Here is a 20980-nt window from a genome sequence, read left to right as displayed (position 1 = left end):
AAGGCCATGATAAAAAGTCTGAGAAATCCCAGAATCCTTTCCTGTCCTTCAAAAGAACATAAACATCTAAAGGCTGAGAAAGGAGGATTGCAATTTGAGAATAGCCTCAGCAACTTAGCAAGACCCTAAGCAACTTAGCGAAACCCTATCTCAAAAAATAAAAAGGGATGTGGCTCAGTGGTAGAGTAGCCCTGGATTCAATCCTCAGTACCAAAAAAGAAAGAAAACTTGATTCTTACTGATCCTTGAATGTTGGAGATTATAAAGTACACCAAGGCATAATATATATAGAAGTTCAAAAACTAACTCAAGAAAATTAGCAGTTTCTTTTATGGAGTTTTATCAAAGCTAATGCAATGGTGAGAAGAAATCAGTTTGTCTCTTCTTGTTAAATGATTTTTAAATATGTTTGTTAATTTATATGATACACTTTTCTTCAAGAGATGAAACCTAATTCCCTCCCCCTTGAATGCGAGAAACTTAGTTCATTGTTTTTAATGAAGAAAATGTGGCAGAAGTGATACTATGTGACTTTCAAGGTTGTGTCATAAAAAAGGAGAGCAGTCGACTACCCACTTTCTCTTGGATTACTTATCCTAGGGAAAGCCAGCTTCCATGTTGTGAGGACATCCAAGTAGGCTGTTAAGAGGCCCACAGGGGCTGAACTTCTGTGGCACACACCGGCAATCACAGTGACTCAGGAGGCTGAGGCAGGAGGACTGCAAGTTGGAGCCAGCCTCAGCAAAAAGTTAGGCACTAAGCAATTCAGTGAGACCCTATCTCTAAATAAAATAGGGCTGGGAATGTGGCTCAGTGGTGGACTGTCCTTGATTCCAATCCCCAGTACAAAAAAAAAAAAAAGAAATGCATACATTTATGTACACACACACACACACACAAACTACATCGTAAACTGACATCCTGAAAGCAACATCATAAGAACTGCCTAAGTTAATCTTCAATTCCTGGCCCCCAGAAATAATTAAGATAAAAAATATTATTTTTTTAATTAAGTTTGGGGATAAACTGTCTATACAGCAGTATATACCTAATATTCTTATCTGAAAATGAGGGAATCAATTCATTAAAAACATGACTCAAAATCATAATCAATCAGTGGGCAATGAATTGGGCTTTAGAAACAACAGAATTTTAATCTAAGCTCTAATTTAAGCAAAATTAATAATTAGTTTTCTCAAGCATAAAATGAGAATAATCCTTTACCTGAAGGATGATCATCTTATGAGCCCTTTACCCTGATAACACTGTGTACAGTGTACACATTACCTACAAAAGCAATTTAAGAAAGATCTAGCCAGATGGGCATGATGGTGCCTACCTGTAATCCCAGCAGCTCAGAAGGCTGAGGCAGGAAGATCACCAGTTCAAAGCCAGCTTCAGCGATGTAGCAAAGCCCTGAGAAACTTAGAGAGACCCTGTTTCAAAATGAAAAATAAAAAGGGCTGAGGGTGTGGCTCAGTTGTTAAGTGCCCCTGGGTTCAATTCCTGATATAAAGGAAATAGAGAGGAGGGGAGAAGAGAGGGAAAGAAAAGGAAAGGAAAGAAAAGAAAGAAGGTGGGTGTGGCATCACTCATCTGTAATCTCAGTTACTCTGGAGGCTGATGCAGGAGGATCACAAGTTCAAGCCCAGTCTAGGAAATTCAGTGAGACCCTATATCAAAATAAAAAATTTAAAGGACGCTGAGGGTATAGCTCAGTAGTAGACACTTGTCTAGCATGAATGAGGCCTGGGTTCAATCGGAAGGAAGGAAGGAAGGAAGGAAGGAAGGAAGGAAGGAAGGAAGGAAGGAAGGAAGGAGGGATTTTTCAGAATGGATGCAGGAAGAGTTTCATGGACATGCTTCATAGTGAGTGAATTAACCACAACTGGTGAAAATTACTATTAAAAAATAGCCACTTGAAGTTCTATAAATTGTTCTAACAACAAATAGTGAATGACGAAATAGACTTACTAAAGAAAGAAATCTACCAAGTCTTGGTAAGAACAGTGGGAGTCTCTGGCATTTGAATAACCTACTCATTTGTCATCTCAATGCTCAGTGTGAAGAAATCTCACTCTAGTTGGTATAGAGAAGATGGGCCTCCTCTTACTCTACCCCCCAAGAAATACAATCTCTCTCCAGAGGAACAAGCCATCAGCAACTCTCTTGAGTCTAGATTAGCAGAAAGGTCTGGGGCCCTTATTATGCCTAGCCCACATTTACAAGAGGGAGGCTCTACCCAGATGAAACAGGGCCCTGCTTTTCTGTGCTACCTAGAGAGGGGTTCATACAACAGTGTTCTGAATTCCTGTGATAACTTCATGGGAAACTTCCACAATGTCCAAAACCCTTGATGCCCTCCAAATGAAGAAGAAAGATGTCTTCAAATTCCTTTTAGCAGGGACCCACTTAGGTGGTACCAATCTTGATTTCCAGATGGAACAGTACATCTCCAAAAGGGAAAGCAATGGTACCTACATCATTCATTTGAAGCAGAACTGGGAGAAGCTTCTCCTAACAACTTGTGCCACTGTAGCCACTGAAAGCCCTGCTGAGGTCAGTGTCCTACCCTAGGAATCCTGACCAGTGGCTGTGTTGAAGTTTGCTGCTCCACTAGAGCCACTCCTTTTACTGGCCACTTTACTTCTGGAATTTTCACCAACAAGATCCAGACAACCTTCCAGGAGCCACATCATCTGGTGGTTACTGATCCCAGGTCTGACCACCAGCTTCTTACAGAGGCATTTTATTCAACCTGCCTGCCATCGCTATGTGCAACACAGATTCTCCTCTGCACTGTGTGGACATTGCCTTACCATGAGACAACAAGGGAACTCACCCCGGGGGGCTGATGTGGTGAATCTTCCCAGGTGCTAGCCCAGGAAGTTTTGAACACACATGGCATCATCTCCTCTGAACACTCCTTGCAGGTCGTGCCTGATCTTTAATTCTAGAGACACTGAAGAGGCTGCCACTGAAAAGCCCATGACCAAGGAGGCATTTCAGGGTTAAGGAACTGCGCCAGCTCCTGAGTTCACTGCTACTCAACCTGAGGATGCAGACTGGTCTGCAGATGGGCAAGTGGCCTTTATGTCTATCTAGCAGTTCCCCACTGAAGATGGAGGGCCCAGCTAGCCACTGAAGACTGGTCTGTAGCACCCACTGCTAAGGCCACTGAATGGGCAGGAATAAGAGTGGTTTTGAGCTCTTCTTCCACAGCTCTTAAGCAAAATGGAAATAAAGTTCCTGGAAAACAAACATCAGTTTCAAAAATAATAATACTGGGCCTCCTCCCAACATGTTTTTAGGTCAGAATCCCACTCCAAGAGAGGTAAGCTGAGAAGATCAAAGGCTACTGCCCCTATCCAGAGTTCTGCTCTTAAACTAGGGTTGTCTTTCCACAGAAGTGGACCACTATTCCAAACTTCAACTCTAGAGCAGTGGCTCAGAGATTTTGCTCAGAGGAAGAGGCAGGCTATGAACAGACAAGTTCTCCTCAGGGGAAATGGCTTAATTTAGAACAGAGTACAAGTTCAAGTTTAGGGGCAGTCTCAGAGACAATAGAGAAATTAGATGAGAAATTAAAAGGAAGCTGATAGTTTCACAATATCGATAAGCAAAAATGTAGGTCAGCAAACTTGCAAGAGAGAACTAGGGAAAGAGAAAGCCTCCTGGGAACAGCACAAACATCAGGAATTATTCTCAAAAACTATCTCTGCAAAGGAACATAAGTTTAATTCAATCAGACTTGGAGAAATTTATAACTCAGGGCATGGTCAGAAACAACAGGAAAATCAGCATGAAGACTTAAAGTTGGATGGGCATGATGGTGCACATCTGTAATCCCAGCATTCAGGAGGCTGAGTTAGAAAGATCACAAGTTCAAGGCTAGCCTCTGCAACTTAGAGAGGCCCTGTCTCAAAATTAAAATAATAATAATAATAATAAATGTCTAGGATGTGGCTCAGTGGTAAAATACCCCTGGGTTCAGTCCCTAATACCAAAATAAATTTTAAAAAGCTGGATATGATACGTTAATGACAGATGGAGTATAACAGAGAGATCAAGGAAGAATTTGGAAGTCAAAAAGAACACTGAAACAGGAAGATCACCAATGCAAGGCCAGCCTCAGTGATACCCTGTCTCAAATTAAAATTTTTAAAAGGACTGAGGATGTAGCTCAGTGATAGAATGTTTACCCAGCATGAGCAAATAAAGTCCTGGGTTCAATCCCAGTAATGGGATTGAGGGGAAAAAAGAGCCCTGATAAAATACTTATCCCAGGAACCATGTATACATTCTAAGACTTCAGCCTCTGTAGAGCTAAAATAGAGGCTGTGCATTTCAAGGGAAAGGGAAATAGACTTCACTAGAATAGTTCAGCTAAGTCACTAAACTAACAATAACAAAATAAGCCTGGGGAGGGGGAGAGTCAGTATCCAGAGTTGCTGCAATATATTATCCAAGATACACCAGTTTTCAACAGCAAACATTGTGAGACATGGAAATAAACAGGAAAGGGTAACCTGTACAGAGGAAAACAGACAGGCAAAAGAAACCCCCTGTGAAGGGGCCCAGATATTGGATTTAACAGGCAAAGACTTCATAGTAGCAATTACAAACACATCGAAAGACCTAAAAGAAACCATGGTTAAGTTTTTTACAAAAAAGTATGAGAGTATCAACAAAGAAGGAGAAATGATTTCTGGCTGTACTACCAGAATTTTTCATTTTTCATTTCTCCTCCTCCTCCTCCTCCTCCTCTTCTTCTTCCTCTTCTTCCTCCTCCCCCTCCTCCTCCTTCTCCTCTTCTTCTTCCTCCTCTTCTTCCTCCTCCCCTCCCCCTTTTCCTCCTCCTCCTCCTTCTCCTCTTCTTCTTCCTCCTCTTCTTCCTCCTCCCCCTCCCCCTCCCCCCCCTTTTCCTCCTCCTCCTCCTTCTCCTCCTCCTCCTCCTCCTCCTCTTCTTCTTTTTTAATTGGGGGCTCACTGTGTTCCATGCTGGGCTCCAACTCATGATCCTCTAGTCTCAGCCTCCAAAGTAGCTGGTATTACAGGCATGTGATGCCATGCCTATTTAGTTCAGAATTTCTGATTTAGTATGTCTGGGGAACACAATTTGAAAATTACTGCTGTAGCAAATTTGGACTCTTTTGAACTGCTAAATTAGTGAGCAGCTGTTATTTTTGCCTTCCCAACATTCACCCCCACCCCCTTCTTCCCATAACCAAGCCATTTTTCCAGAGGGGAAGGATTTCCAAGTTTAGATATGGCTGAACTGCCAACCTGGAACACATGAGACACATGACTCAGTCCTAACCAATCAGAATATTCTATTCCCATGGCCACAGTAATTGATTCAGAAATAAGAAGGTAACCAATCAGAATGCTTGCTGGGATTTTTCTGCCAGAGTGATCAGAGAAGATACTCTTTCTGCTGAGATTGCTAAGGCTAATAAGATTTGAGTCTTAGGCTTTTGATGGCCCTCATGATTACCAAATTGAGAAAACTTACTAGGAAAGAAGGACCTGGATGACACTTCAGGCTTTACATTCAGCCACGTCCAAAATCAGACTATCCCATACCCTTTCCTGTTCCATGAATCAATAAAATCCCCCTTCCCCTCACCTTTTTTTTTTGGCAGTGCTAGGGACTGAACTCAGGGCTTCACACATGCCAGACAAATGCTCTACCATTGAGCCATATCTCCAGCCCAACACTTTTTTTTTCTGTTTAAATCAAATTGAACTGAGTATTTGTTATTTGAAAACCAGAATCCTGACAAATATACAAATTGATAACATAAAAGGATTAGAAATGATAAACCGTAAAATATGGAGTGTCATGCAGATTCTTCTATGCCCTAGCTATGAAGTAACTAACCTTGGTCTGTGATTACAAAGGAGCTAGTGAAATTATAACTTGGAACACTAACTTTCTACCTACCAAACCTACATTTAAAAAATTTATACTTCTAGATGAACAGCATGCCTTTATTTAATTTATTTTTTTTATGTGCTGCTGAAAATCAAATTCAGTGCCTCTCACGTGTTAGGCAAGTACTCTGCCACTGAGCTACAGCCCCAGCCTCCAAACCTACATTTTTAACGGCTTTTAGAAACATTTTAGATGGGAACACATAATTTAAGTTGACCCAATCACATTAAAGGAATATCTTGATTCATTTTAATAAAAAGCCCCTCCCTCTCTCTATATCAAGAATCACCAAGGAAGTCTATGTCCTTTGTATCTATTGGCAGCTACCTTGCAACACAGGAAGCCGATCATAGGAGGAAGCATCTGTTGAGAATAGCAGAACAAAGAAAAGAATAAACTTGGGTCTCTAATAACATAATTGAACCACTGCTGATCTTGACTAGTCTAAAGCTCACCCTACCTCTGGACTTCCCATTATGGAAGATAATAAATGTATCTGTTTGTATTAAGATTTTCTGCAACTTGTAATAAAAAATATCCTCACTCAGGTATTGATTATTGTGGACATCTAATTCTCATAAGAAAGTCCAAGTTTCAGTTTAAGTCAGCCTATCTGAAAGCCAACAAGGAAAGACCATAGGGTCGACACTTCTCAGAAGAGGATATACAATCAATCAACAAATATATGAAAAAATGTTCATCATCACTAGCAATTAGAGAAATGCAAATCAAAACCACTTTAAGATTTCATCTCACTCCAGTCAGAATGCTAGCTATTATGAAGACAAACAACAATAAGTGTTGGCAAGGATGTGGGGGAAAAGGGACATTCATACACTGCTCGTGGAACTGCAAACTGGTGCAGCCAATATGGAAAGCAGTATGGAGAATCCTTGGAAAATTGGGAATGGAACCACCATTTGACCCACTATCCCTCTCCTCGGTCTATACCCAAAGGAGTTAAAAAGAGCGTACTACAGGGACATAGCCACATCAATGTTTATAGCAGCACAAATCACAATAGCTAAACTGTGGAACCAAACTAGATGCCCTTCAATAGATGAATGGATTAAAAAATGTGGCATATATACACAATGGAATTTTACTCAGCAATAGAAGAGAATAAAATCAGGTCATTTGCAAGTAAATGGATGGAGTTAGAGAAGATAATGCCACGTGAAGTTAGCCAATCCCAAAAAAACAAATGCCGAATGTTTTCTCTGATATAAGGAGGCTGATTCATAGTGGGGTGGGAAGATGGAACATGGGAGGAATAGACAAACTCTAGATAGGGAAGAGGGGTGGGAGGGGAAGGGAGAGGGCATGGGGTTAAAAATGATGGTGGAATGTGATGATCATTCTTATCCAAAGTACATGTATGAAAATGTACATGTACTTTGTATACAACCAGAGATATGAAAAATTGTGTTCTATATGTGTAATAAGAATTGTAATGCATTCCTCTGTCATATATAAAGAAAAAAATAATACATACTTGAAAAAAATTCTGCTATTATTTTATTGAATAAATTTTCAGTAAAGTTTTTTAAAAAAAGACCATAGAGTCTTACAAAGAGATACTTTCATGCCCACAGACTAACACAGATATGAATCAAGATAATCACTAGTTTTGCTTGGCTGCAAAAGTCAAAATTTGTGCCAAACTAAATTAAAGGAGACACCATAGGAAAAAAATCCAGATCTAGGAAGACTCAAAGAACTAGAATATCCTAAAGAGCAATGGTCCTTCCTGCCCCCTCCAACCATCCCAAACTACTCTATTCAGATAAAGGTAAATACCACCTGGTAATGAACCATTCCCTGGAAAAGAATGGGGACAAGGGGCAGAAAAGCTATTTCTCCCCAGCTCAAAGATGATCCAAGACATAGGCCAAGACTGAAGTAGTTAAATTAGCAGAAGGAGCTAAACAGAGGACTATTGCAAAGGAACAAAAATGGCACTCACATTCAACATTGATGGGATCACAATCTTTCTAAAAGCAATTTAGCTTAACAAAACCTTTTTTAAATGTCTCTATCCTGGATGCAGTAATTCTATGGCTAAGAATTGAGCCTGAAGAAATGAAGACTTAATTATAGACATGCTCAATGTGATATTTAAAGTGACCAATCATTGGAAACAACTTGCCCCCAAATTGGCAAAGTTATATTTTTAATTTCACAAATACTTATTAGGTGTCTTCTGTATACCAGGCAATGCCCTGAGCATTGAGGATTCAATAGTAGGCCAAATCAGATATGGTGTGTTGTTTGCAACCAGTACATATCAAGGTAAATGCAAAATCTCAGAGTAAGTATTCGGAAACTTTTATATCACTACGATAGAGAAGATTTATATCTGTTGTGTCTGATAATAAAAAAAATTGAAGCTTATATTTTGGCTTTGTTTTTATTTCATTTTTCTTTTTTTTTTTTAAATATTTATTTTATTTTTTTTTAGTTTTCAGCGGACACAACATCTTTGTTTGTATGTGGTGCTGAGGATCGAACCCGGGCCGCACACATGCCAGGCGAGCGCGCTACCACTTGAGCCACATTCCCAGCCCCTCATTTTTCTTTTTAAAAATATTTTTAGTTGTATCTGAACACAATACCTTTATTTTGTTTATTTAGTTTTTTAATGTGGTGCTAGGGATCAAACCCAATGCCTCACACATGCGAGGCAAGCGTTCTACCACCGAGCCACAATCCCAGTCCTTTATTTCATTTTTTTATTAATTTATTTTTACTATCTTTTACAAATGTGACAAAATGTAACAGATTGGAAATTTTTTAAAATAATGGTCCTTCACCACAGATACTTCAAGAGGCATTGCTATAGAGAATTTGAGATGGGGTCCAATGGGGAACACTGAGACCCATTGGTTGGCCAAAGGTCATATCATAGACTGAAATGTTGGCAGTAAAGACACTAAGAAGTGGAAAGACTTGAGAAAAATGGGCAATGAAACTCCTCCCGCCAAGAGGGCTTGCCAAAGGTTACTAGCTCCTCCAATGACCTGGCTCTGTTAAGGCCATATAAAAGCCAGACCCTCAAGGTGGCCCACCACCATTTTCCCCACAAGATGTGCCCCTCCAGAACTGAATAAAGCATGTATGGCAATGAGGTTAAAAAAAAAAAAAAAAAAAAAAGGAAGAAAGAAAAAGAAAATGAGCAATGATCTGGTAACATGGTAGACACGGGAGAAGGCTGAAGGATGCATTAATGATGATTCCTGTGTTTATGCCTTATTTGGTAGACAGATTACTGTGCCGTTCACTTAATAAGGAACATTGGCAGGATGTCAGGTTTGTGATGGAAGAATTTCATAGTTCTCACTTGCTTGGGTACATAGAATTTGAGGTATCTGGGCACCAGCAAGTGGAAATGCTACATAGTAGGTCTGATATATAAGTTGGGGCTCAGCAGAGGTTTATAAGCCAGACATATCGGTTGTGAGTTGTAGGCATGTAGCTAGCAGTTGAAATTTCAAGCCATCAATACGAATACCTAGGAGATAATACCTGGAAGAGAAGAAGGTCAAGGCCAAATGCTAGGAATAGGCAAAAGCTAATGACTATGAAGAAAAATGTGAGTTTGCAAAAACAACTGAAGATAAACCACAAAATTGGTTTATATCCATATAACAAAATATTCCTAACATTTTTTAGATTTGTAAGATGACCTGACAAGTTTAAAGTATGTCTCATTTTCAAACAACGATATTAAGACATATATGTACATATATCTCAAAGCACATATCATTAAAAATATGGCGTTAACAATTAGGGAAATTGAGGGAATTTTCCCCCTTATTTTTATTTCTACTAACTCATTTTTCTACATTACATTTTTTTCTATGTGGCAAAAGCAAACTTTCAAAAACTTAAGTGTAGTCAAGGAGACAGTTCTTAGATTTTAAATTTTATCTGAAACAAAGGAAATATAGAAAATAAAATCCCTTAAGTTTTGACTAAAGAATAGCAAAGTCACAGGGTTGTTAGGATTCTTTGAAAATACCATCTTTTCAGCATGCTAAATTTTACTTTTTTTGGGGGGGGGCCTGCCCCTATGTAAACAATATTATTAATTCTAAGGAAATAAACAACCTATAAGTTCAGAAAATCAGAAAAATGTGGAAAGCATTATTACAGAGTAAATGAACCCAGGAAAATTTCCATAACTCACATTACAAAGAACTAGTGCCCTCCTAAAGCACCTATAAATAAATAAGAATAAAAGTAACTCAATAGGAAAGTGGGCAAAGGATAAGAAAAAAAAATGAATCACAAATGGCTATTTAACATCTAAAAAGACACTTCATTTTACTGAGAAGAAAATGTAAACTGAAACTACGTAGAGATTCCATAGCTTCATATTGGATTAGCACACATCCAAAATTTTGACTATGTTGACTGAGGTGATGGCACAGACCTATGATCCATCTATTCTATAAGCTGAGGAAGAGGATAGCAAATTCAAGGCCAGCCTCAGCAACTCAGCCAGATCCTGTTTCAAGATAAAATTAAAAGGTCTGGGCATAAGCTCAGTGGTACAGCACTTTTCTCACACATTTTAAGCCCTGGGTTTGATTCTCAACACTACCAGGAAAAAAAAAAAAAAGACTGTTGATTAGAGTATAGGTGATGAGCATTCTCACTGATTCCTATCTGCAGTGTAAATGATAATCTTTCTAACAAAAGCAATTTGATAATATCTATCAACAAAAACACATACCTAAAATAGCAATTCTAGAGAATCACAGCCTTTGGGACAGGAGTCCCCTGTTTCTCCTTTGCTAGCAAAGCAATAAACCTTTTTCCTTTTCCTCAAGACCTTGCCTTTGTTATTGGATTGGCATTGAGGACTAGGACCGAGCATTCGGTTACAAATTTGGCAAGGCAAGCCAGGAGCCAAGAGCAGCCCCTGCTCCAGCTTTCTTGGGCAGGCCTGGCTCTCCAAGGAACCCCCAAATTTCCATGCGGGGGATTCATGGTGCTGGTGAGTTTGTTCAGAGCTGACTATTGGAGAAATTGAGAGACCTGTGAGTTTGCCTCCTGTGAGTAAAGGGAGGAACTGAGGGACCATCCCAGCAGCTCCCAAAGCTCTTTCTGGAAATTCCCACCTTCTCTCTTTGAACTGCACAAGTTGCTCCATCAGTTGCTCTACTTTGAGAAAAAGGAAACTGAACTGAGGAAATTCACACACCCTTGGCCATTTTGTAAATCCCTCAGTGTGCATGTGGAGACCCTTGATTCCATACACCTAGTCCCTATTTGTGGGAACAGCTGGTCCCTCTTTCTGGGGACATTTGTGGCACCTCTGGTTTAAGAGTCACGGTTAAGTGGGACTTAGGGATATGTAGTCCCTTCTGACCTGTTCTAGGTTCTCATCTGTTTGTTGGCCGAGGGCTTGAGAATTCCCTCCACTTATCTGTTTTATTTGTATCTGGTACTGCCCCTTTTAAGACATGGCCAGTACTGCATTGTTTCTATGGATAGTCTCTTGGGAAAGTTCTTGGCTGGTCAATTTAAAGGTTCCTATCTATCAGCCATAGTTTTGGCACTTCTTTCTGGTTGTCTGTGTTTCTTTTTGTACAATCTTGCAATTAGAATTGATTTGTCGGAGGTAAAGTGAGTTGAAGAAAGGGCCACCTATAAGACTATCTAAGATAATGTTTTACTGTAAAGATCTGGCTTTTAAATAGCTTTCTAGATTATTGTACAATCTTGTAGTTGTGGTTGGTCAGAGGTAAAGTAAGTAAAAGAAATTTGTAAATGCAGGTCTGTCTCTTTTTAAAGGTTCCTATCTGTCAGCCCTGGTTTAGGTGATCCTCTCTCAGCTGTGGGTTTTTTTGTTTTGTTTTGTTTGTTTGTTTGTTTTTGTCTGTTACTGGCCTTTTTTTTCATTTTTTAAAATTTTGTTTATTATTACTGTTTAGCAATGGGGAGATGCAGATTATTTACACCAGCAGCCATAGGGGTAAAGGGAACACAGAGAATTAATCAGCTATCTGTATAGGATGGATTACTTATGCAAAAATAAGAATCTCCGAAAAAAAGGACAGTGGTGAGTTTGTCACTACCCTCCCCAATGATCCCAGCATGCGATAATGCCAGGCAGTGTGGCCCCTGGGCATGCGGTGGTGGGAACTAATGTATGGAAGAAAAAGCCACAAACCACAGAAATTTTAAAGAACCCCTTTCCCCCATACATACACATACATACATACACACACGCACACCCTCAGATACATAACAGGATTGCAGGGTGATCAATACAATTAATTAAGAGGGAAGAATAGGAATTCTGCTGTTACAGGGAAGGAAGGTAGGGAAAGGGAGAGTTCCTAACCACTGTCAACTATATGGTAGGGGACATTATTTCCCTAAAAAGTAGTTTATCCCCTCAGGGCACCTGCTGGACTGAGCCCACTTTATACCTATCCAGGGCAGGGGGCTATTCCCCTTATGGTGGTAGTGGGGACAAGGAAAAAAACAGAAGGAAGTAAAGGTGAACAAACCATTACTCAAAACTACTTCTCACATCTTCCTCCTATAACCACAAAAGGCTAGAAAGGAAATAGTAAAGTCAGGATCTGAGTTCCCTACCTAAAGGAAGAGTGAGTGGATCACTGCCTTTCTCCCTTATATTCATCTTGTTTCCAAAACAGTTAGGAAATAGGCCAGAGTCTCACTTAGACCCTCCTTTCCCTCTGCATTTTCTTAGGAGATGTCGACAAAAAGTCAAGGGCAAAGGTAACTCCAGATTCCTTTACTCCTGCCATCTAATTTTTTTGAAAATTCACCATTATTGAATAAAGATCAGTCTATAACTAGGTCCCAATCCCTATCAGGGCAATTCCAGGGGAAGAAGGCAAGAGTCTCAAGTTCCAATCATTGTGGTTTCCTTAACTCTATAAGGGTCAAGTTCTTCTGGGATAAGGGAGATACATACACAGGAAGGGTTAGAGAAAGAAAATCAGGACCAACTCCATCCCTGTGTCAGTCAGCCTTCAATGTTCTGCTGAGGTCCTAAGAGGCAGTATCCAAGTGGAGGTGGGAAGTTAATAACTCATGAAGACAAAGCAGTGGGCATACTAGCAAGGCAGTCCTATAGTGAAATGCTTAGGCATGGCATTGCCTTGTAAATACAAAAAATTATGTTCTCTTTTGATTCCGATCAAAATAGAGGGAGTTTTAAAGAAAGGGTCTCTTCAGTGTCTTCCACGAAAACAGGAGAAAGTAAAAGAAACAACATATAAACTTAAGAGATCAAGAAAAAGAAAAATGGGCAGACTTCAGAAGCAGGAGAATTAGAGAGATGAACTGAAATTGGTCAATGTAGAAGCTGGCATGGCAAGCAGCACCTGGAGTCATGAGCTGCACCAGATAGGCAGTGGAGCAGTGGACAGGAACATGGACCCAAGCCAGACAGATGAGCCTGGGCTCTGTTAGTGGGGCACAGAATGAGGTAAGAAAACATTTCAAATAAAGCAGCACCGTTCTGCTCACCTCAGGACTCCCACCCTCCTATACTTTATAAACCCTTGCCCCAGGAGTAAAATAGAAGGCAGTTTTGATATGCAGCTCTTACTTCCCATCCTCCCCTATCTAATTCCCTAAAGACAGGGGGTTCTGGAGGTCCTTTCCTATCTTTAAACAACAAAACAACAGCTTTTGCTGTCAAGAAGGTCCAAAGGGGACAAAGTGGAAAGGACTGCTTCCTTGTGAGAGGCAGAGAAGGTGGTGACTGGATGTTCACCATAGCAGAGCTGACTGCCCAACTAAAGGAACAGGGGCGTTCAACAAGATTTTGCATATGGTCAGATGAGAGATTACCCAGTGCTGCTCCTTAGCTCTTAGCAATAACCCATTCACATTTTTGAGGCAGCTGGAAATGGTCCTTTCTGGGCTCCGTTTTCAAACAGCCTCTTGCACAGCCATGACGCTCTTCTACAGTTCAGTCCCAAACCTGGAGTAGGAGGCAAGTATTTATCTGGCATATTAACCAAGTCAGAACCATGGGCTTGCTACGTAACCAGGAAGAGTAGGAAAGGACTACTTAACCAAACTTATGTCCACTGCACAATCCGTCCAGATAATAATCTTCCAGTTTTGCGATGGTGCATGCTTGCAAAGGTACCTACTACCTCCCCACAGGCTCACAACTGAATCCTCAGCCTGACTAGACAACCAAGTTGTTCTTCCCCAAGCCTATGTCACTGGGTGCGGGGGGCGGGCGGGGGGTGGTAAAAGAAAGAGGGCTCTGCTCAGCTGCAGGATAAGCTTTGTCCCAAGTCCGCTGAAATCATTGCAAATGCCAGACCTTTGGAAAACAGGTGGTTTTGAATTTTCTCTTCTTGCAGTCAAGGCCACAGAGCTTCCCTACCAAATTCAACTGAGATTCTTTTTCTTGGTTGTCCATACTGATAATGTTAGTATCCAGTTCTCCTTTCATTCGCATCAGAAAAGCCCAAATCAAGGGGTCAGACACCAGATGAGCAGTCCCACTGACTATGGTCTGACCATCAATAATGTCTTAACTGTCCAGGAAGCCCTGGACATCAAACAGGCAAGACAGTCTTGAGGAACAAAAGGATTTTATATGCTGGGCCAACAACTGCTCACCTGTGACTGAGGGCAATACAGGGGTCTTGTGTACATCCAGGTGTGTTTAGAGATCAACACACGTTGCATGGTGCCCAGACTTGCACCTTCTCCTTCTCAGGGTTTCAGAGCTGATCCCAGGTACACTTAAAAAAGGATCCAAATTTCTAAATTCTCCACTTTGGGGTTTTAAATGCTAGGATCTTCAAGGGGAACTGGGACTTTTGTATGATTTTTTTTTTTTTCCCTACTTAACTTATTCCTCCAAGCCACAGGACCAGTCTATATTATTGTCCTGGTCACTCTCAGACTCTCTCATGTTGCAGCTACTGGAATTCCGGAGGTGAGCGCTGCAGCTGCTGATCAGGCCCATTCCCAGGTTCTCCAGGAAGGGAGCAAAGCGGGAGGCGGCATGCTCCTTTGTCTTCCACTGGCTGAATGCCAAAATCCTTCACGCTACCAGTCTCTTCGAACTTCAGGTAGAAGTAGCCACACTTGACTGCCCGGTGCACCTCAAAGCAGAATCCCAAACTAGAATCCTCTATCAGATCTACATATATCTCCTGAGCGATGGCCTCTAGCTTGTTAGTATCCAGGTTAGCCAACGAAATTTCCTCCATTTTAATTTGTAAACGACTGTGGAGAGGGCGCTGGTTTTACTCACGGCAGCAACACGTTGGGCTCCGCGGGCCGGGCCTAGGCCTTGTTACTGGCCTTTAAGACATGGACTGTGCTGCACTGATCTTGAGCAGAGAGATCTTGGCTGAACTGGCCACCTATAGGTATAAGCCTAAGAGAAAGATGATCTGCTATAATACAATGTGGCCAATGATTACTATACAATTCTGAGTGATGCTGAAGTCAGTCTGTCAGGGGTAAAGTGTATGTGCAGGCATTTATGCAGTTGCATGATAAGGGGTCTGACCGTCAGGAACTAAATTGAAGGTACCAAAAGGCACTGACTGCCTCTTCTGTGTAAGGATAGCAGGAATCCAGAAGAAAGGGTTGAAAAGATCTAAATCTTTTAAACCCAGTGCCAGTATTCCCAGCACTGTTTCTCAGCCTGGCCCCAATCAGCCACAGATCATTTCATTGTGGTCAAGGAGACTGGCCCTAAATTGGGAGGAGGGGGGAAATCCCAAAAAAAGCCACCTGTACTGTAGAAAAATGACCGAAGAGGTTCTGGGCTCTGCCCTGCCTTTCAGCCCCTTTTTCCCCTGGGTTGAGATGGAGATTGCTGGCCACATGGGATGTGGCAATAGGTTCCAGCACTGTCAGGTTATGACCTGGGGACAAGAAGTCTCCCCTTTGAAGATCTGACAGGAGACCCTATTTAGCCAGGGAATATTCATCACTGGGGCAAAGCAATTATTGCTAGAATAGTATCCCATCAAACTAAATGCCTGGGGAAGCCCACAGAATAAATAACCGAACTCAGAAAAGAAAAGGGTAGAACATAAGGCCCACCAGTGTTTTGTAGGCAGCCTCTGAAAAAGGATCTTCAAGGAAAGCCTAAAGAAAAGGATGGAAAGGGCCTCCACCATCACATATCAATATGCCCAGTGTAAGAAAAAGGCCCCAAAGGAGCCTCTGGGTACAATTGACCGTGGGGAACTCATTTAAAGTTGGTGACATTGTGATAATGATAAGGGAGACAGGTCAGGCTCAAAAATATCCTGTGCTCCAACCCCTTTAAATTCAACATTCTGGATTCTAAATTGATTAAGAATCTAACCCCTTAAATTCAAAAGATTAAGACACAGTTTTTGTATATGCTGGATTGTCCAACTCTCTCCTGGAATAAAATCATCCTGTAAATTAAAAGCACAGATAATATTCATAAGGTCTGTTTCAGAATATGAATTTAAGAAAGGGTCCAAAACTAGACAAGATAAAAGAAAGCCACAGGTATGAAAATATATTTTAGTATGAAAAACTAGAAGGTAAAAGAAATGTTTCTGGAGGAGAAAGTATTATCTGGTAAAGTAGTATTCTTAGGCTAAAGTCCAAGATTAAAGTGGGCAAAACTAAGGATGTAAAGAAGTTGTGAATGTTTAAGTAAGTCACAGAAGGTGTGCAGAAGGTAAATCTCAGAAAGTTTGTGTTTGATTAAATTGGCTATAATTAACAGAGTCAAAGTTATTTGAATTTTAATGTACTAATATGAAGCAAAGTCTGAAACATTGATCTGCTCTTATCTATGGATAATTTTATTGTATTTGTCAGGTTTATTACTTGGGGAAATCAAGTCTTAAAGGAATTGAGGTTCATAACTGTTTTAAAATCTGAAATGATTACTTTGTAACTAAACAAACAACTGTTATTTAGGTTAAACAATATAGTTGACACCCAAAATATATGTGAATAGGATACGTATGCATCTGAGAACTGTCCAAGCCGTGTCTAAGTGTTATGTAAAAGCTTAAAATGAAAGTATATGTAAGTTTACTAGCAAGATAACCAATAAGTGCTCTTTTTTATACATTTGGTCTGACATAGAAGGTCACACTGTCATCTGAAGACCTGTCTTATCTGTTGGCTTTCGCTAAGTCAATTTCTGATGATTAACACTGTTTGCTAAAAGTTACAAGAGATTTAAGGCTATCCTTTGAGTTTTGTTAATCCATGCAGACCTGTGTTTACTGTTACCATACACTCTGGATTCTAATGTACTTTAAAATTTAAGCTTTGGGGCTGGGCTGGGGCTTGGCGATAGAGGACCTGTCTGGCATGTGTGAGGCCCTAGGTTCTATCCTCAGCACCGCATACAATACATGAATAAAATAAAGGTCTATCAACATCTAAAAAAAAAATTTTTTTTAATTTAAGCTTAGATAAATGTAAAGCTTTGGAGAGCACTTTGCCAAGTTGGTGTTCTCCAAACTAAAATTAGGTGTAGCAAAAGTCTCAGGTTTGAAATAAATTTGGTTGGTATTTATTCATATATTTGATGTTTTATAGCTAGATAAAGTAACCTGTTGTAAAAAAGTTATATGTACAATTTTGTGTTACTCTGCACACTGGAATTGGAATTTAAAGGTATTTTTAGAAGGTATTAAGGAGAGCCTGATCTGTTTAAAGATGACATGTTAAAACACAGAATCACCCTGCTACTTTTTCCACAAAAAGAAAGTTAAAGCTCTCTTAGCCTTTCTGTGACTCATGTTTCAGATGTAATGTTGTTTTGTGTTATTTGTGAAGAGCCCTGCCTTACTGTGGCTTTTGTTAAGTCAATTTCTGATGATTAACACTGTTTGCTAAAAGTTCTAAGAGATTTAAGGCTATCCTTTGATTTTTGTTAAGGCTCTGCCTCCCACCTTACTCCATGTTAAAATGGCTCCAGAATAGGCTAGACTTCAGCTCATGTAAAGTTGTGAGCAAAAGATTGATTTTGTTGTAAAGATTACTGTGATCTCAAACAGGGGATATCATATAACGTAACTAAGCAAAGATTCAAGATTATAAAAGTCTTTTTTTTTTTTTTTTTGGTTCATATCTATTACACAAACTGAATGTTTTTGCTATGTTAATTTTGTTTTGTATTTTCCTTATAAACTTTATAACTGTTGCCTGCAGTGTTTTGCAGAGATACTACTTCTTAAAAAAAAAAAAAAAAAAACCCTGGGTCAATATTTGAGACTAATTTGAGCCATCACCTACAGGACAGATACTATACAATGCTGACTTCCAATACTAATACTAACCCCAATTAAATGAAACTGGTTTGCTGGGCGTTTAAAACCAAAAACTTGGAGACCAAAGTCAAGTAAGTACAAGGGCCAAGGAAAAGCAGCCAACACTTTGGCCCTTGCCCTCTAAGGTCAGCTGGAACCCAGGGAAAGACAGAGACCCCTCTCTGAGCCCTGCAACTCTGGTGAGCCACCCAAACTACGAATCAGGAAGATCTAAAGAGGACCCCAGAGAATAGGAAGCCAAGCAGTACACATTCTGCAATGAGGAGGGTCACTGGAGATGGAAATGTCCCTAATGCTTCCAAAAGAAGCCATTTATGCAGCCAGACCCCAACAAATCCTGGGAAGTGGCACCACTGTTAGAGGAGAGCTAAAGGAGCCAGGAGGCTTCACACATGTCCCCAAGAGTGATCTCTGAGGACTCTCAGCTGACTCTTAAGAATATATAGGAACAAGGTCAGTTTTGACCAACTTGGTCTTAAATACCTGACAGAAGAGTAAAGCTCAAGCCCAGTCCTATGTGGGTAGACATTTAGAAGGAAAAAACAATGTTGTTGTTGTTGTTGTTTTTAATGTAACTTAAGATATACACTTGTGTCAGCCCTGCCAACAGTAAGAAAAGCTGGAGGCTATGAAGGAAAGGTACTTGTGTGAGTGTGCCTAATAATACTAATCACAAGAGTTACAAATTTGTCCTGAATTAATTTGAGTCTGATTTCATAGGCTTACAAATCTTCCTAACCTCTTAGATTGAATTTGATCTGTTTTTCACTGAGAAGATTATGAGTTTCTGTCCTCATAGTTTTTGGAGACTGGCTGAAATAGTAATTGTTTTGTGCTAATTTTTTACAAAAAGTAATGCTTTGCTGTCTTTATTGTTGGCTTAGCATAATCCCTGCCCTATGTATGCCTTGTCCAGTCACCTGCCATCTGCCACTGTGGACCCCTGGACTGTTCTGAAGCTGAATGCTCTTAACTGTCCGTGCCCCACAGGATAGAGAACAAGGATTTTGGGTTACTTCCCCAAACTTTACCCCCTTTCAGCAGGAAGTAGCTTTGGAGATGTCATCACTCACTTTCCATAGAAATGGAATGTAGAAATTGACAGTGGGGAATTGTAACAAGGGTTCATTTTACGCTTGGACTATATCCCTTGTAGCTTTGAAACTTACATGTTTTTTTTTTTCTTTTTCCCCAACTTCTTTTCCCTAACCTTCTTCCTGATCTCTTCCCTAATCTTCTCCTTCCTGATCTCTCCCTATTCTCATTTGCTCTGAATTACCCGTATAAAAGCCTCCTATTCCTGCAGATGAACAGATCATAGCCTTTGGGACAGGAGTCCCCTATGTTTCTCCTTTGCTAGCAAAGCAATAAACCTTCTTTTTCCTGTTTTCAGAAAAAAAAAAAAAAGCAATCTATTTCTAGAAACTTATCCAATAGATACACTCATAAAAGCACTATTTATAATTATAAAAAATTAAGAACATCCTAAATTCCACAAACATGAATTAGTTTAACAAACAATTATATACCCAACCAATAAAAATACTATGAAGTTGTACAAATGAGTAAGAAATCAGTTTTGCATAATGGTCAGGACTGATCACTGAGCTATATTTAATGAAAAAAAACAACAACACACATACACATAAAGAAAACTATGGTGGGTGGCTGGAGTATACCGTTTGGTATATACCTTTTTGTTTTGAACTGTATGAATACATTGCCAATTAAAAATTTATTTTTAGGGCTGGGGCTGTAGCTCAGTGGCAGAGCACTTGCCTAGCATGTGTGAGGCACTGGGTTTGATCCCTAGCACCACATAAAAATAAACAAATAAAATAAAGGCATGCTCTCCATCTACAACTACAAAAATTAAAAAAATAATAATTTAAAAAAATAAATAAAAATAAAAATTTATTTTAAAATAAGGACTATAATTAAAGATTCAGTTTCAAACTTATCCTCTCTCAGACACACACATATAAACAAAATTAAATAAATTACAGATGTCAGGAAAAAAAAGACAAAGATGTCCATTACGTTATGCTGCAATGACAGATTACCATAAACTGGTGGCTTAAAACAACAGAAATGCATTCTCTTCCATTTCAGAAGACCAGAAGCTGAGAGCAAGATGTTAGCATTGATTCTTTCTAGAAACTCCAAGGCACAGGTGCCATGGTGCTTGCAGGCAATCCTCGGTGTTCCTGAACTGCAGATACACTACTCCAATCTTGCCTCTACCTTCCCTGTGTGTCTATGTGTCCTTTTTCTTTGCAGTACTGTAGACTGAACCCAGGGGAGCTCTACCACTGAGCTATATCCCAAACCCTTTTATATTTTGGGACAACGTCTGGCTTTGTTCCCCAGGCTATCCTGAAACTTACTATCCTTCTGCCTTAGCCTCCTGAGTAGCTGGGATTACAGGCATGAGCCACCATGCCAGGGTTATGTGTGTTCTTTTCTATCTCTTATCAGGACACTTGCATTGCATTTAGGTCTAGTAGGATCTCATCTCCATCCTTAGTTACAACTGTAAGGCCCTATTTCCAAATAAAGTTATATTCTGAAGTTTTAGGTTAAACTCAAATTGTAGCAACACTATTCAATGCACTGATACCTATAATCACTGGGTTGTTTTTTTTTTTTTTTTGTATGTTTTTTTGTTTTGTTTTGTTTTTGACATTTCATTGGTGGTCCCAACTATTGAGATAAGACCAAAAAAAAAAAAAAAAGT

The 20980-nt window shown here is 39.9% G+C and overlaps 1 protein-coding gene and 1 pseudogene across 1 annotated transcript; one reads left to right on the top strand and one right to left on the bottom strand.

Annotated features, from left to right (window-relative positions):
- The first annotated feature begins 2340 nt into the window (after positions 1 to 2340).
- LOC143379990 (small ribosomal subunit protein uS2 pseudogene) lies at positions 2341 to 3311 on the top strand (annotated as a pseudogene).
- A 10954-nt stretch (positions 3312 to 14265) lies between these two features.
- LOC143380598 (ataxin-7-like protein 3B) lies at positions 14266 to 15168 on the bottom strand. Its single transcript, XM_076833717.2, has one exon. The coding sequence runs from the start codon at positions 15166 to 15168 to the stop codon at positions 14875 to 14877; it is 294 nt and encodes a 97-aa protein (XP_076689832.2). The 3' UTR covers positions 14266 to 14874.
- Positions 15169 to 20980: the final 5812 nt, after the last annotated feature.

This window comes from Callospermophilus lateralis, chromosome 14 (assembly GCF_048772815.1).
Source record: "Callospermophilus lateralis isolate mCalLat2 chromosome 14, mCalLat2.hap1, whole genome shotgun sequence".
Lineage (NCBI taxonomy): Eukaryota > Metazoa > Chordata > Mammalia > Rodentia > Sciuridae > Callospermophilus > Callospermophilus lateralis.
Note: the sequence above shows the minus strand (reverse complement) of the source record. Positions and strands in the feature narration are given on the sequence as shown.

Bases quoted from the DNA above. Each gene is read 5' to 3' on its own strand.
- LOC143380598 (XM_076833717.2), bottom strand. From the start codon at position 15,168: ATGGAGGAAATTTCGTTGGCTAACCTGGATACTAACAAGCTAGAGGCC.